Raw genomic sequence first — 14,406 nt, 5'->3', positions numbered from 1 at the left:
TTCGGTGTGGGCTAACGGTTTATTTTGATTCCGAATGGGTGTGCGCACGACATTTTTCACATCAGGTTGAACAATGGCTTTAGAAATCTGTGTGATATTTCCATCGAAAGGGGCGATATGTCTTCTGTCTACAGTCTGCGAGCTTTTTGAAACCAGAGTTTGCAGAACACTGACCCCCCTTTTTCCAAAGCTGGTTGGGCCGTTACACTGGTTTGCGACTCCACTGCCGTTGTGCCTGGGGTAGATTCGTCAGCCTCAAGCGACACGGGAGACACATAGTTGGACACGGAAGTTCTGTTCTGAGATTCACTTGATAGGCAGCAGTGTGTATCTCAACCAGTTTTGTTAGAATCAATCAAGACTGGAGATAAACAGTTATACACAGAAATCTTGTTCTGAGCTGCAATTGATGGAGAGCGTTAATCACCACATCCATTGGCACTACATGCTAGGTTACTTACGCCTGGACTAAACCTGCGAACGACATCCGCATAAGACATGGGTTTACTCAAAGATTTCATCAGCTCAACTCTGAGTTGCTCGGTGATGGTGTGTAATGTTTCATTTTGTTTTTCACCAACAAGCTTTGAGTAGTTTTCAGTGGCTTAATCTCATTACGGAGCAGTTCAGTTGTTTGAGATTGTGCCTGTACCTTATCGTTTACATCAGCACGGAAGGTCATTCATTGTTACCAATGTGATTTGGGTTGCCTTCAGAGATATCATCTCTTCTCTGAGCAAGACAACAGTTTGTTGTAGATTACCGCAATCACTCTTGATTTCAGCTAGCGAGAGTCATACTGAATGAATCATTTGTTCTGCTTGCCCTGAGCTATGCTGATCGTCCTGTTCACAATGTTCAGCTTGTACATTAGGTTTTGATTTCTTCTTGCTAAAAATAGGATCAATCTCGCAAGGATCCCCTTTTATAAACATAACTAAAGAATAACAATCCCCTGCATATTTTATTAAACTACTTAAACCATTTCTGTTCTTTATAACAACCAAATACCCAGACGGACAGCCAGGAAAACCTCGTGCTCTACTAAATAAGACTGACCTATACCAGGTTACAATATTTTCATTATTGTGTGCAACCTCTAGCAATTTCGCAATATACACGTCTCTGGGTAGATTATCTAATTCCTGATCAGGTCTTCTAATATAGTCCTGATTGGGAACCTGAGATATGACATCTTTATATGTTGGGCTGTTACAACGGTGACATGAATCTTGGGTGTCTCTGTCCAAACATGTATTGACGACATTCTGCGTACTCATGTACTGGGGTTGTGATCATAGATCTGCCTTGTTTGCACTGTCAGGATCATCGCTCACCAAATCTGCATCATAAAATGCATTTAAACTGCAATTACCATTTACAGTACAATCACCTTCATTTGCGGTTTCCAATTCAGTATATTTCTTCCCGGAGCAAGTCTCATAAACAGAATTATCCATGAATTGCACATGAGCATTGTATTGTAATTTGAACAATCCGCCATATTGTCACACACAGTCATCCCTATCATATACTCATCCATAAAGATGTAATATGAACATTAATAATAAAGAAAACACCGCTGGTTCAGCACTTTTAATGAGCTTCTGAAAATGTGAAATACGTTTCAGAAGTAATGGCATTAGAGAATACAGGAAAGAAACAGACTATAGGTATTGTAATCTCTAGACCTTTTGCGTCTATTTTTAAACCAACGCGGGAATACCGTATTGCAGTCTGCATACAGTTGTCTGTGAAATGAGAGGATGTACGCGTTTATAAAGAACATACACCTATAATGAACAAATGGAAACACAATCATTTTATTATTCGTTTTGCAAATGCTATTTACTAGCATCTGGAGTCTGCAAAGATGGTGATTTACATCGTGCAAGATTCATGGATTTATAGAATGAATGCAACTTTCAAGGAATGTTTGGGAACATGGCTGCACATAAACTTTGATGAAAAACGAGTCCAAGTATGTTTCTACCTTGCCGTTGTTTAAGGTAACTATATATGACTACTCTCTCTCTCTCTCTCTCTGTGCACATGTAGGCATATATTCAATTCTTTGTAGTGGCTCAAAACTGGGGCCCTCGATGGGGCCAATGAAGAAATTAAAAAACGTAAAGAAACGTTTTAACGAATAAAATAACATTATATGAATATGTCTTCATATATACCATTAAGTAAAATAGTCTCATTATTACATTGACTATTATAATTTGACAGAGGTTTCGAAGGCAAATTTTGTGCATAAATATTTTGAAGTACTGTATACTATACATGCAGGCCGACATGCTTGTCCGTATTTCTACGCAAAAATCATGCGAATATCTCGTCGTAAGGCCTTCTATATAAGGGGCCATCCATCTTGCAAAGCTTGACCCCTCCCCCCCCCATACACATGCGTACTTTTTTACACACACCCACCTGCGTACGTACGCTTGATGTACCCCCTCCCCGAATTCTATTGAACGGCCTATATTTAATCCATGCAGAAACCATGAAGAATTAATAATATTAACGTGTTAATAAAACAGATAGTCCACCGCCGTTGAATGTCTGGCTGCATCAAAAAAATTAGCGGGTCCTACTAAATACTGCTATGCCCTACAAAGCCACACAAAGCCCCAAAAAGCCATGCAAAGTAAAAACAAAAATGTCTATTTATATTGATGAATAAATTGACCAAGCCGAAAGACTAGTTTTCAACATGTTTATGCAGAATTAAATAACCGAAAATTGGGCAACAGAGTTCAAATTCGAAATCGAATAATGACAAAGTAATAGCAAAGTCTGACAAAACTGTTTATTACTTTATAAATTGTTCATGTAACTTATCATCGAAAGAAAATGCAATTTTTTTTTCAATATATCCTAATCACAGAGAGCTAGACAAAGTCATATAAAGCGTAACAAATCTTCACAAAGCCTGACAGTCATAAGTCATATTAGACAAGTGTAATTATATTGTAAATTATACTGACGAATAAATTAACCAAACTGAAGGATTAGTTTTCAACATAATTATGCCGAATTAAATAATAAGAAAATCGTATATAACATGTTTTTTTTATTTGATAAATTGTTCATTTGATTGATCATCGAAAGAAAATGCAACATTTCAATATGTCCTAATATTCAACGCCTGAAAAAGTCATAAAAAATCCTCGACGAAGCCACACAAAGCCTGATAGAGTCGTGCGAAGTCATATAAGAAAAATGTATATTTATAAATTATATTGACGAATAAATTAACCAAAGGGAATGACTAGTTTTCAACATAATTATGAATAATGATAAAGTCTGAAAAAATATTTGAAATGTTTGTTATTTTAAAAACTGTTCATTCGACTGATTATCGAAACATAGGTTAACGAACTCAACAAACCTTTCTGTTTCATAAGAAAGGCAAAACATCCAATAACTCGTCGGCGACATTATGTGAGCTTCCTTTGGTTATCATCTCCACTTCTATTTCTGCTTTAATGTTCTGACACTGTCTGAGATCACGCGGATAATTTAAAGATAAATTATGGGATGGATCAGTCATCCTGGCGTACACATCAGTCGGTTTCTGCTGCTCTGTAAGTTCTCTAATTCTATCCATAACCTGTGGATTCGTTCTTTCTTTGACCACTACAAAATGCGTAAATTGAAGTGGTACTGTCAGGTCTAAAGATCATCTGGACTGGCAAAAACAATTTTACAAGGCACAGTGCGAGGGTGCAGAAGAAGAGGCAGACAGAAAAAGAGGTGGGAAGACAACATTAAGGAGTGGACCGGCATTTTGCGATTCCCAAAGGGCAGTAGAGAACAGGGAAAGATGGAGAGAACTGGTTGTAAGGTCAACTGTGGTGTCCCAACGACCTCTTGGATTAAGGGTTTGATGATGATGATCGGTTGTTAATCAGTTGTTACTTGGCTTCCATTGCAATTGAGGACATGATTCCCACTGTCTGGGAATGGTTTCTAATTTCAGTAATTATTAGGAACATCACTGATGTAGTAAGCAAGTTTAAAACTTTTGTGTCAGTCTAAAACCGATTTTTCTTCATTTGGAAGAGTGCATCGGAAAATGTGATAATCATTCAGTATGAAAAATTGAATATAAATAAACTTGTTTGTAAGTTTTACTATCTAATTATGGAAGAATAACCGCTTAATAAAACTGGTTCCAATACCATTATTTTCTAATGCAGACATGATTGGCCACCCTTGTATTGTTCCATTTTATATCGATAACATAATGATTAAAAGATTTTCAAATTGTGCATTATTTTTGTTGGTTTTAAAAGGTGAGCAGTTACTAATTTATTTCAAAACTGTAAATTGACAGCTGTTTATATTGTATGGACATTACTTCTTGAAAAGAAAGAAGAAAAAGGAGAGTTTTACGGATTCGAACTTCGTGTTAATGCTATACCATTTGAGCTATTAAAGCTTGCGTTGTTCAATCTGTATAGCATGCAGATAACACATTTCTTCAAAGCAGATTTATATATCTACAGACTATCCTTTGTTATTTGCTCAGTTAATGCTTTAGTTTTAAAGAATTAATATTGTTACTATATGAAGAAAGACCTACTTACTAAAATTTAATGAAAAAATACGCTGGTTATAACTGTTATTTCCATCAAGAAATTGACATATTCATTTAAAGATTACGTGTACGGAATTGCACTGTAATAATGAGTGAATTAAATGTAGCAAACGGTATCGTGATGGAAATGAAGAAAACATTGTTATTTATGTATAAAATAAATAATGTATATGTACTTATCCTATTATTTACAGCACCTTTTTGCAAAAACTTGACAACGTAAAATTACAATTCAATTTAATGTTAATGTTTACTCCACGTAGTCTTTGTTTACATATAGTTCCAAATGCCCCTTCAGCGCCTATTCTAAAAGTCGTGTTTCCAAGGCAATTTAGCAAGAATGAAGAGAGAGAGAGAAGACACTCAAGCTACGATTGATGACCCGAAAGAGGTTGGAGAGAGAGGGAGAGAGAGAGAGAGATGAATGGATAAAATTGTTTTTATAATATCTGAATAGTTATTATTCCCAGATTTTTTTAAAAATATAGTAAGGAAATAATATAGCGCACTCTACAAATGCGGGTCTGATTGCTCACGCGTAGCGATACGTAGGCAGCTACCGTGCAACAGGGAAAACAACGACACTGATACATTGACTACAAAATTCAAGAATCTTTTTTAGATTTTAGTGATTAGCGCAACCGTGCTGACATAAGTTAATATGAGAACCCAAACAGTTTCATACAAAAAAATAATCAGTGTAAATACCTTGTTTGAGCAATACTGCGCTTAGATGTTATTTCTCGTTTCAAGTTGCTCAAATGTAGCAATTTCTCTTAAATTTCCCATACCAGCCCATGTTCTGAAGTCGTGTTTAGGTATGAAAAATAAATTTATTTACATATTTAATGCAGAATATGGTGATGTATACATCGAATAATACAAGGAGACACAGAGTTGTGATATTTACAAGAATATTTCCCCAATAAAACGGGGTCCGAAAATGGCCCTTATTCAATATAATCCTTTTCACTTCCTATTAAAACTGCTATTATCCTTGCAGTTTTAACGTGCATTGTTTATCATATCTCTGCCTGGGCAGTTACAAGGCCGAAAACTATGTGGAGCTGGTGGAGACTCTGGTGAAGAACTACGGCACAATTGGTTGAAGTTGTCCCTCAAAGTCCGTATATTTGATGATCATCTTGATAAATTCAAGAAGAACATGGGAGCGTACCAGGAGGAGCAAGGCGAGCACTTCCATCAGGATATACTGGACTTTGAACTCCGCTGTCAAGGACAGTATAACGAGAACATGACGGGAGACTACATTTGGGGGCTGATTAGTGAAAGTGATTTACAGTATAATCGTAAATCGCGAAAACCTACTCACTTCTCAATCTTTGTGGCCATTTTTGCATTACTTTAGTAAAAATACATGTTAATTTTGATTCATATTTTGTTAGTTTTTTTCTTCTGATTTTATGTGAACGAAAAGACACAAATTCGCCCGTTTTCGGATTGGAAATAGCTGCATATCTAAATCTAATTGTCCTGGTCACAACATCAAAGTTTGTGGGGAATAATAGCCATTTTCTATACTTTTGAAACATAAGTAATTACGAAATAACACTTACTACCTAGGAACAAAAAAGATAATAAATTTGTTACTACAGTGTCATTTGAACGTATGACTATGTGAATCATGATTGTTGAAACACTTAAGATGGTTATCATCTGCTATTTAACATTGCTTTAATTATCAGACCTGTTTTATTTGTTATTCCATACGTTAGCAAATTTCATATTTTTACATTTCAAGCACATCCATTTCTTTGGGAAAAAGTGCCTAAAAGTTAAACAATCGATTGTTTTGATAATAAATAATAATATATTGTGCTGTTTTGTGCTATTATAATTAAAATAGCGTTTGTCTTGAAAGCATCATTTTATTGGCACTACAAAACCCCACCTACCCACAATCTGATGAATCTTAGCGTTTTGAGCAGCAACTTACGTGATAATATATGGCCAATTTTGCTGTGCAACTTAAGTGATAATCTATTGCCAAGTAGATTCTGTGCAACTTAATTGATAATCCATTGCGAAACAATACTGCAACAATGTGAATTTTGAAAGGTGGCACACACAACTGTGTGACTCTTGTCACAGTCAGCTTAACACGTAACAATTACTATTGACGTAGGAGCTAGACCCGCAATAAATCGCAAGCCTACTATGAATTTAATGTTTCTGCAGGAGTATGATTTATTTTTAATTCAGACAGTGCTTAGAGACAAATAGATGAGGCAAGGTTAATGTGGGTACGTAGCGAAAACGTGACAAATCTAGAGACAATTTGTGCTTTTTGAAATTAGTGTCATAAAATGAGATTTTCCAGAAATAGTTATTAAGAGAGCGCGGAATAATATGTGTTACTTAAACCTGGAGTGGGTTGCTTTTTGGCGTTAGATAAAGTTAATCCGGACTGGCTAAGCTAAATAAAGGGTGTTTGTTTCCCAAACGAATTTCAATGCTTTAAGTATGATCCCTCGCGAAATTAGTCAAAAATTCTGCGTGAAGGCAAGAAGTTGACTGCTAGATTGGTAGAAAGTATTTTCTCGTTAACATTGTCCAAGGGATGGCTTTAAGGTTGAGGGTGAAGGAACTTAAAGGAACAGGGACCTTCTGCTGCAAAGAAGCAAGTGAGTCTCAGAAAGCACAAGTTTGGTCTCAATCTCATACAATTGTCGTCATATGACTATGTAATTATTTGTTTAATTTATTTATTTTAAATTCATACATCAATTTTCCTTTGAGTTCAGAAGTTACTGTTTGCATTCGTTTGACTTGAATGTTATGGTTCGCATTTAATCTAAGAATGTCATACATTATTCCCTTGATAAAAACGTTCAAAATACACGTTTATGTGCAATAGGAATAATGTATTCTAGGAATTTCATGCATTACTTCTGATTCAAATTGTGCGAATTGTGTGAATATATCTGTCTTAAACAATATAAATCATGTAGGCTAGGAACCGATATTATCATGACTAGAAATGTTATGTAACTTAATTGCAAGTTAGCAAATATTGTAGTTAAGACAAGAAGTGGATTCCATTAATTCATTTGTGCAATTGTGAATATTTGTAAAAGAAAAATAATGGTATTAGTATTAAGAATGACTGCCCTCCGACAGTTAGTCCACTTGGTGATTTATAGTCCACAGCTGGTCGCACGGTTTATTGTGTCAAGAGTATGTTAGCTCAATTATGAATGCTGATTAACCGCCAGGGAGAGATGTCAATTTTCTTGTAATAGGGTTATGTGTATCAGCTGTCAGGCTGCAAAATGCCTCATGTTAGCCTTAGTGTCTGTTGGAGTACGACAGGAAGATATTTGACGTGAAAAGAGTGGGGTATTGTTCGACCTCAGAAGACAAAAATATGATAAATATTTAGGTTGCTTATGTATTTATTTTAAAGGGAAGTAGGCCCATCTATGCCTTTTCTTAATATGAAACATTTTTGTAGTTTACTACATCCACTGGAAAGTTTCTGAACTCATACGTTTTACTACTGTATTAAAACTTGATTCTGAACCATGAAGTATTTTTGTAATATTATCTGAAAATAACGTTTTCTTAATTGGCTGTTAAATGATCTGTAAAGTACTTATGCATTGGAGAACAAGTTTGGAACGTCTCCTTTTACGCTGATACGTATCAGCAACGCCTGAACTTGCCGACGGGATAAAAAAAAATACACAGAATCGCCAAAGATGCATATTCCAGACCGCACGAGTCAATATCACCTTGTTTATTTCTAGAACTGGAGAGAGTGTTTTTTATAATTTCCTTTATCACTCACATAAAAAAAATGTTGGCGTACGTTGCAGTTGTTTTGCATCTGTAGGAGGTACAATATGAATGATTTTGGTTGTTAGTCGTCTCCGCTTCTATACAATAAAGCCAATTACTTTATATGTATATCGAGATTGTATCGTATCGTGGGTTGTGTTTCGTGAATCGTATCTATACACGACGGCTGCGTATGATTTCATCCCTTATCTTTATGGCATTGCGGCGGATGAAGTACTTGTTCATAAGGAATATTCCAAGTATAATAAAATAGAGAACGTATACATGGTATGTTCAATTAATCTTGTGGATTCTATGATATCATGGTATTAAGATTTTCGGTATTTTCTCTGCATAGCGCCAACTATCATGTACGTTTATACACTACATGATCATAAGTTACTAGTTCTGTATCTCCGGTTGATTTCGAGAAAATGTCGGGATTGCTGACGAGTACACTATTTTAAAATACACCTATGGATATCACTCTTCCAAATAATGGCTGTACTCCATCTTCTCAAATAAATCTATACCTTCTTAAAATAGCTAACTCTTTAACAAATCGGTTATGCAGTTTGTCGCTTGATAATAGCCAATGATATTATGCAAGAGTTAGATAGCCGAAGTCTAATGAATGGAATGACCAGGAACAGTCATCACCTTTTCAAATCAATAGCTATGTTTGTAGGTTTGAACAAGTTTGCACAACAACATTGATATTGGTAATTAGAGCTAGGTACAACGAAAAATTTTGCAATGATTTACCGCGGTATTTCTGCACATACAGTGATATATACCACGGTATACAGCCATTATATTAGAGACCAGTAATTTTAGTCTCTAGTGCAGAGGCAGGCGATTTTTTTCTTTTCAAATTTCTTACTCTCAGATAGCTGAAAAATGCATTGCTCTGATTTAAAGCAACAAAACACCATATTATATCCATATATTTTTTGGGGGTGGGGGTGGGAAGCAATGATCTTGAGAGAAAGGAATACTTTGGGATATTTTGGGCGTGGTTTCAACACTCGGGCAAGATATTTATCAGAGAGGGCCAGTAAACATAAAACATCACTGACTCTATTAACATTATGTGGATAACAGAAATTATGCAAAATTCAAACAGAAAAGAATTGCTCTCCTGGAAATCTTAATATTATTATGTGTCACAATAACGTTAATAAGAAAAACAAAACCATGGAAATCTGGTTGCATCACGTGTTCATATCAGTCACTAAAGGCTGGTCTGGAGTGTCCCATCGTTAGAATATTAGTCGAAAAGAATTAGCACATATCACCCGTTGATGTAGTTCAATAGCTGTTGAATCGAAAATGCACTGCATGCATCAAAACGTATCCGGTTTCATAAAGCTTCAAGCTTCAAATACACTCCGTTTGCAGGTTTGGTAAATGTTCCTTTGTCTAACTTTGGTGGAATCTGAAAATACCCAAATAAATGTCTACATTAACGCCAGGATCTTGACTTATTATGCATATACCGTACATCTTAAGGTACCTGGAAATGAATGCAGATGAAAGGTATAGGGTAACTGAACATCGTTTATTTCTATATTTTTTCGGAAGGACTCTTTATGCTTCTGATTCCATTATTTGTGAGAATTAAAATAAATATTAATGAAAAGTAAGACTGGGTGGGTTTATTTTAATGGATAATGTACTTCGTGAGGGATCCACCGCTTCACCTTTCAAATTTGATTGTCATCCTTACAGTTTTTAAAATAGTATGCTTTATTGAATGTATCACCTGGGAACTAAATCGCCTACAAACACCGACACGTAGAATAAAAAATACTTACGTACATTGACAGTAGCAGCAAATCGCTACTACCACCGACATGTAGAATAAAAATATTTATGTACATTGACAGTAGCATCAAATCGCTACAAACACCGACATGTAGAATACAAATACTTACGTACATTGACAGTAGCAGCAAATCGCCATCATCAGATCAACCATTTTACTTTTTATAATTCCAAATATCTATTTTATATTATAATCTTATCTCTGTATGAAGTTATATTGATTTTATTCCTATATTATTTTAATGCAAACCATGCTGCAATCAATTCGAGAAAAAAAAGAAATCTAAAATATCACTAAATATGGAAGCAGCCTACTTCTGTTTCTGGTGCTGTCAAAAATCTGAAATTCTGCAACATTTCAACAATTGCCATCTTGGCTTCCAATAAGGCCAGCCTCATTCCTATACAGTTTCTGGGCCCTGTTCCAAACGGCAGGAAAGTGAAAGGTTTAATGTTTCCTTTGTTCTGCGGGGAAAACCTGCAAAAGTCAAGGAGGTATCGTACCACTCGTCTTATATTCGGAATATTGCTTTAAAATATGTACTCACAACGTCTGAATGAAAGTTCCAAATTTTTAAAACAACGACTATAAAATCGGAATAGATAACGAGGATGTAAAATATAGATATCGATCATCCTTATAGTTAATTACTTTAAGTCCAAATCTAACAGATACATTAGTTTTATCAAGTGCTATACAACTTGAGCACCAGTTTGCATTCTTGTTTTTTCTTTACAGTTAAAACTGCTCGGATCAGGAAGAAATCATTTAAATAGTGTTGTCCTCTTTAAAATAATTTTCGCAGTAATTTAATTTTCACTTTCCTCAATCATTTCAAACATTTAAACACGTCACCTTTCGGGATCAAATATATGCGGATTGGGCCAGAACTCCGGATCATAATGAACAGCATTGACTACAACCGTCACGTTGAGCCCTTTGGGAATCTTAACTCCGCAGACTTCCGTGTCCGCTGATGCTTCTCTATTGAATCTGTTAGAAATATCCAAAATATTAGATGCTGTGCCACAAATATTTACTCTGTCTGCACATTTCTACTAAGATTTTCGGTCCTAATGTCATCTAGAATTTTTGGGAAGGAAAGGACACACAGAAAGAATTTTATGAAATGTTAAAGCCATTCTATACTGAATTAGTTTAAAAAGTGAACACAATTATATGTAAAGCACGAAATGAGATAGCAAAATGAAGTCTGAGTATGAAACTGGATATTCTTTTCCAACAAAACAAAATTCCTCTATTGTTGAAAACAATACAGGACAGATGGGTAGCATCATTGAAAAGTTGCAGAATATTCCCGCAAACGCATGACGAATGATATGTACCGTGTTGATAGTTCATTATTGATATCTAGCTGTGACTTCGATCCTGGGCCCAGAGACCTGGATCTAGTAAGCCACAGTTCCTCGGAATAAGTCTTGACAGAATATGATTTTATTAAAATTGCAACCCACAAAAAGGTGAGAATATAGAATTTAACCTTGATGTGACCTTCACGTTCAATATGCTTTAAGATTATACTGCATGACTGGGTGTCAATCAAAATATATCTAGTCATGTCCATATACTGAGTCAGGTCACAAAATGATATTCACTTTTGTGATCATTTGGAACTTGGGGTGAGGACATCATTATGTAACAAGACACACAGTATTTTCATGTTGTATTCCAGGCTAAGATATCGTCAAAATTTCTTTAGGTGTTTCCATTTTACACCTAGAACCCAGAATATAAGTCAAGTTTTGCCTTGTGCCGATCTTATGATTCAGCTAAATACCTCACGACGGTACACTGCACAGATCTATCGGTACTTTCAAAAGCTGTTGAAGAACATGTCAGCAAGCATATTTGCAGATATCTTAACAGGTAGAAACTTCTCTATAAATCACAGTTAATTTTTCGACAGACCCATTTATGTCAAACTGCATTGACAGAATTTAGAGACCAGTTTCTCCTAGCAATCGAATCAAGCGAACTTACTGGCATAATCTTCGTTGATTTAAAAAAACAACAAAAAAAACAAAAAACATTTATTTGGTTGACAATTCGGTACTTATTAAAAAGATCTTTCAACCTAGAAGTTTGCTTCAAACTCATATGCCTGGTCCACTTCGTATCTCACTAATAACACCAGATTATTGACACGGGAGATAAGCTTCCGAACCAAGTCATATCTTAAAAGTGGTACTCCTCAAGGATACATATCAGGGCCACTTCTTTTCTACATTTTTTTTTAATGACTTAGCCTTAGGTCTTGTACATTCTTGCCCATATAATTTCGCTGACGAATCTACATTGCATTCTTCTGGTAAATCTATTGACTCGATTGAAAATAAACTTCAATTCGACCTCAAGAATATATTAGTATATTGTCAACAAAAAAGGCACATTAATGTCTCTAAAGCAAAAAGTATGACAATCGGAACAAGGCAGCGCCTACCAACTAAAATGGATTTACTTCTAACACAAACTGGCATAGACGTGTGTATTGTCAAAATCTTATTAGTATCTACCTTTATCAGTATCTCAGCTGGAATATACATATTGATCACCTATGTGCGATGGTAGTCAAAAGAATTACTGTTAGAATTTCTGGTGACATTTCTACATCAGCAATCACTCGAAATTTATTTTTGGGGATATATGCTACCACTGATAGACTACGGTTGTACATTAAGGAGAAACACATCCAATTATAAAATATCCAGAATAAATACCCTCCAGAAAAGGGCACCTCGAATAATACTGAATCCTTCTATTTTAACTCCCTTGAATGTTTTGTTTTCATGTCTACAACAGCTACCCATACAAAAACGTATTCTTTATTTTAAAGGAATTATGATATATGTATTTCAACCATCTTTCTCCATAGTATATCTCTGACCTAGCTGAAATAAGATCATCAAATACTGAGCGTAAATTCCGATCGACTCTACATATCCATACTGAGTGTGTCCGCTACAATATGTAGTTCTGCACAAGATGCAGTCCTCTTCAAAAATTGATAAGTTTTTGTCTGTTTTCAAAGATTGTATAAATGACGAAAGTGGAGCACTACAAACATGGCATAGTTAGCTTTCTGAACACTGAACACGCAGCCATTCAGTCACCGATGTCTATATAAAATGGGTACGGAATATAGGTTAAGCGAAATGACGAACCAACAACAGATAATTCAAAAATTTAAATTATTTAGTTGGCCCATGTCATGAGCATACTTTAATTAAAATTGCTACCTACCATAGCATTGTTTTATCCCTAATCTCTCAGCTGGTTTGTCTGTAAATTTTATTACCATTTACAGGTCCAGAGATATCGTAACATGACACAGAAAAAATCTGCTACGCTCCTACGGATGTGCGCGCGTAAGCTGAGACTATGGACCACAGAGAGAGAGAGGTAAATATAATATACTGACAAAAATCCAAACGAGAGGGGGAGGGGGTAGGACGGAAGACATGCTATTAGTGTGTGTGTGTGTGAAGGGTTAGCGGCCTTATGACCCTTAAAAAATTCCTTTTATAGAACTTTATTATTAGATAGGTATTAGAAAAAAAATCCAAGTAAACAAAAAAGCTAACCAAAACCCAAGTAAACAAAAAAGCAAACCAAAATCATTACAGAATAGATTACAGAGTGTGTGTGCCTTTTATTAAATAGATATACTGTGCAAACTTCATATGCTATTGGTATATGAAAATTATATATATATATATATATATATATATATATATATATATATATATATATATATATATATATATATATATATATATATATATATAGTAATGATAACAAACTAGTGCTCGCGGACGGACACATGACGGAAAACGGAAAATCCCATAAGCTCGTCTGGTTTATGACTTTTAGAGCTTTAAATTAGATGAACATCGTACAAGATATTCGACTTATATTTCGAAATGAGCATTAAAGAAACCCACCTTGTCGCAGGCGGGTATGCTCGGAGTGTCTCATTCACTACCATATCAAGGTATTGTAATTTGAAAACGTTGTCATAAGTTGGTTGTTTCTGAAGAAAAAAGAAATGAAAAAATATATTCTGAGGTTTAGATCCACACATGGTTGCGCGTATCAAAAGATTCCAGTCTGTGGTTAAGGATTTCAACATTATTAGCTCATTTATTTT

At 35.2% G+C, this 14,406-nt stretch overlaps 1 protein-coding gene and 1 long non-coding RNA gene across 3 annotated transcripts in view; one reads left to right on the top strand and one right to left on the bottom strand.

The window, feature by feature from the left end:
* Nucleotides 1-1,741: 1,741 nt before the first annotated feature.
* The window catches only part of LOC149801753 (uncharacterized), a 28,037-nt gene continuing 15,372 nt past the window's right edge, over nt 1,742-14,406 (top strand). Inside the window, exons 1-2 of the long non-coding RNA XR_016420720.1 lie at nt 1,742-2,009; nt 13,564-13,658. This is a non-coding gene — a long non-coding RNA (uncharacterized LOC149801753). The remainder of the gene's footprint in view (nt 2,010-13,563; nt 13,659-14,406) is intronic.
* LOC149801752 (cytochrome P450 3A24-like) overlaps nt 7,412-14,406 on the bottom strand; it is a 40,825-nt gene continuing 33,830 nt past the window's right edge. For both annotated transcript variants that reach the window (XM_089956082.1, XM_089956083.1), the window contains 4 exons: nt 14,201-14,289; nt 11,094-11,231; nt 10,553-10,715; nt 7,412-9,848 (listed from right to left, as the gene is read on the bottom strand). In XM_089956082.1, the coding sequence (XP_089812208.1) occupies nt 9,774-9,848; nt 10,553-10,715; nt 11,094-11,231; nt 14,201-14,289 (465 nt within the window). In that variant the 3' untranslated portion in view covers nt 7,412-9,773. The remainder of the gene's footprint in view (nt 9,849-10,552; nt 10,716-11,093; nt 11,232-14,200; nt 14,290-14,406) is intronic.

This window comes from Sinohyriopsis cumingii, chromosome 4 (assembly GCF_028554795.1).
Source record: "Sinohyriopsis cumingii isolate HCF-2022 chromosome 4, ASM2855479v2, whole genome shotgun sequence".
Lineage (NCBI taxonomy): Eukaryota > Metazoa > Mollusca > Bivalvia > Unionida > Unionidae > Sinohyriopsis > Sinohyriopsis cumingii.
This window is presented reverse-complemented; position numbering and strand designations above follow the sequence as displayed.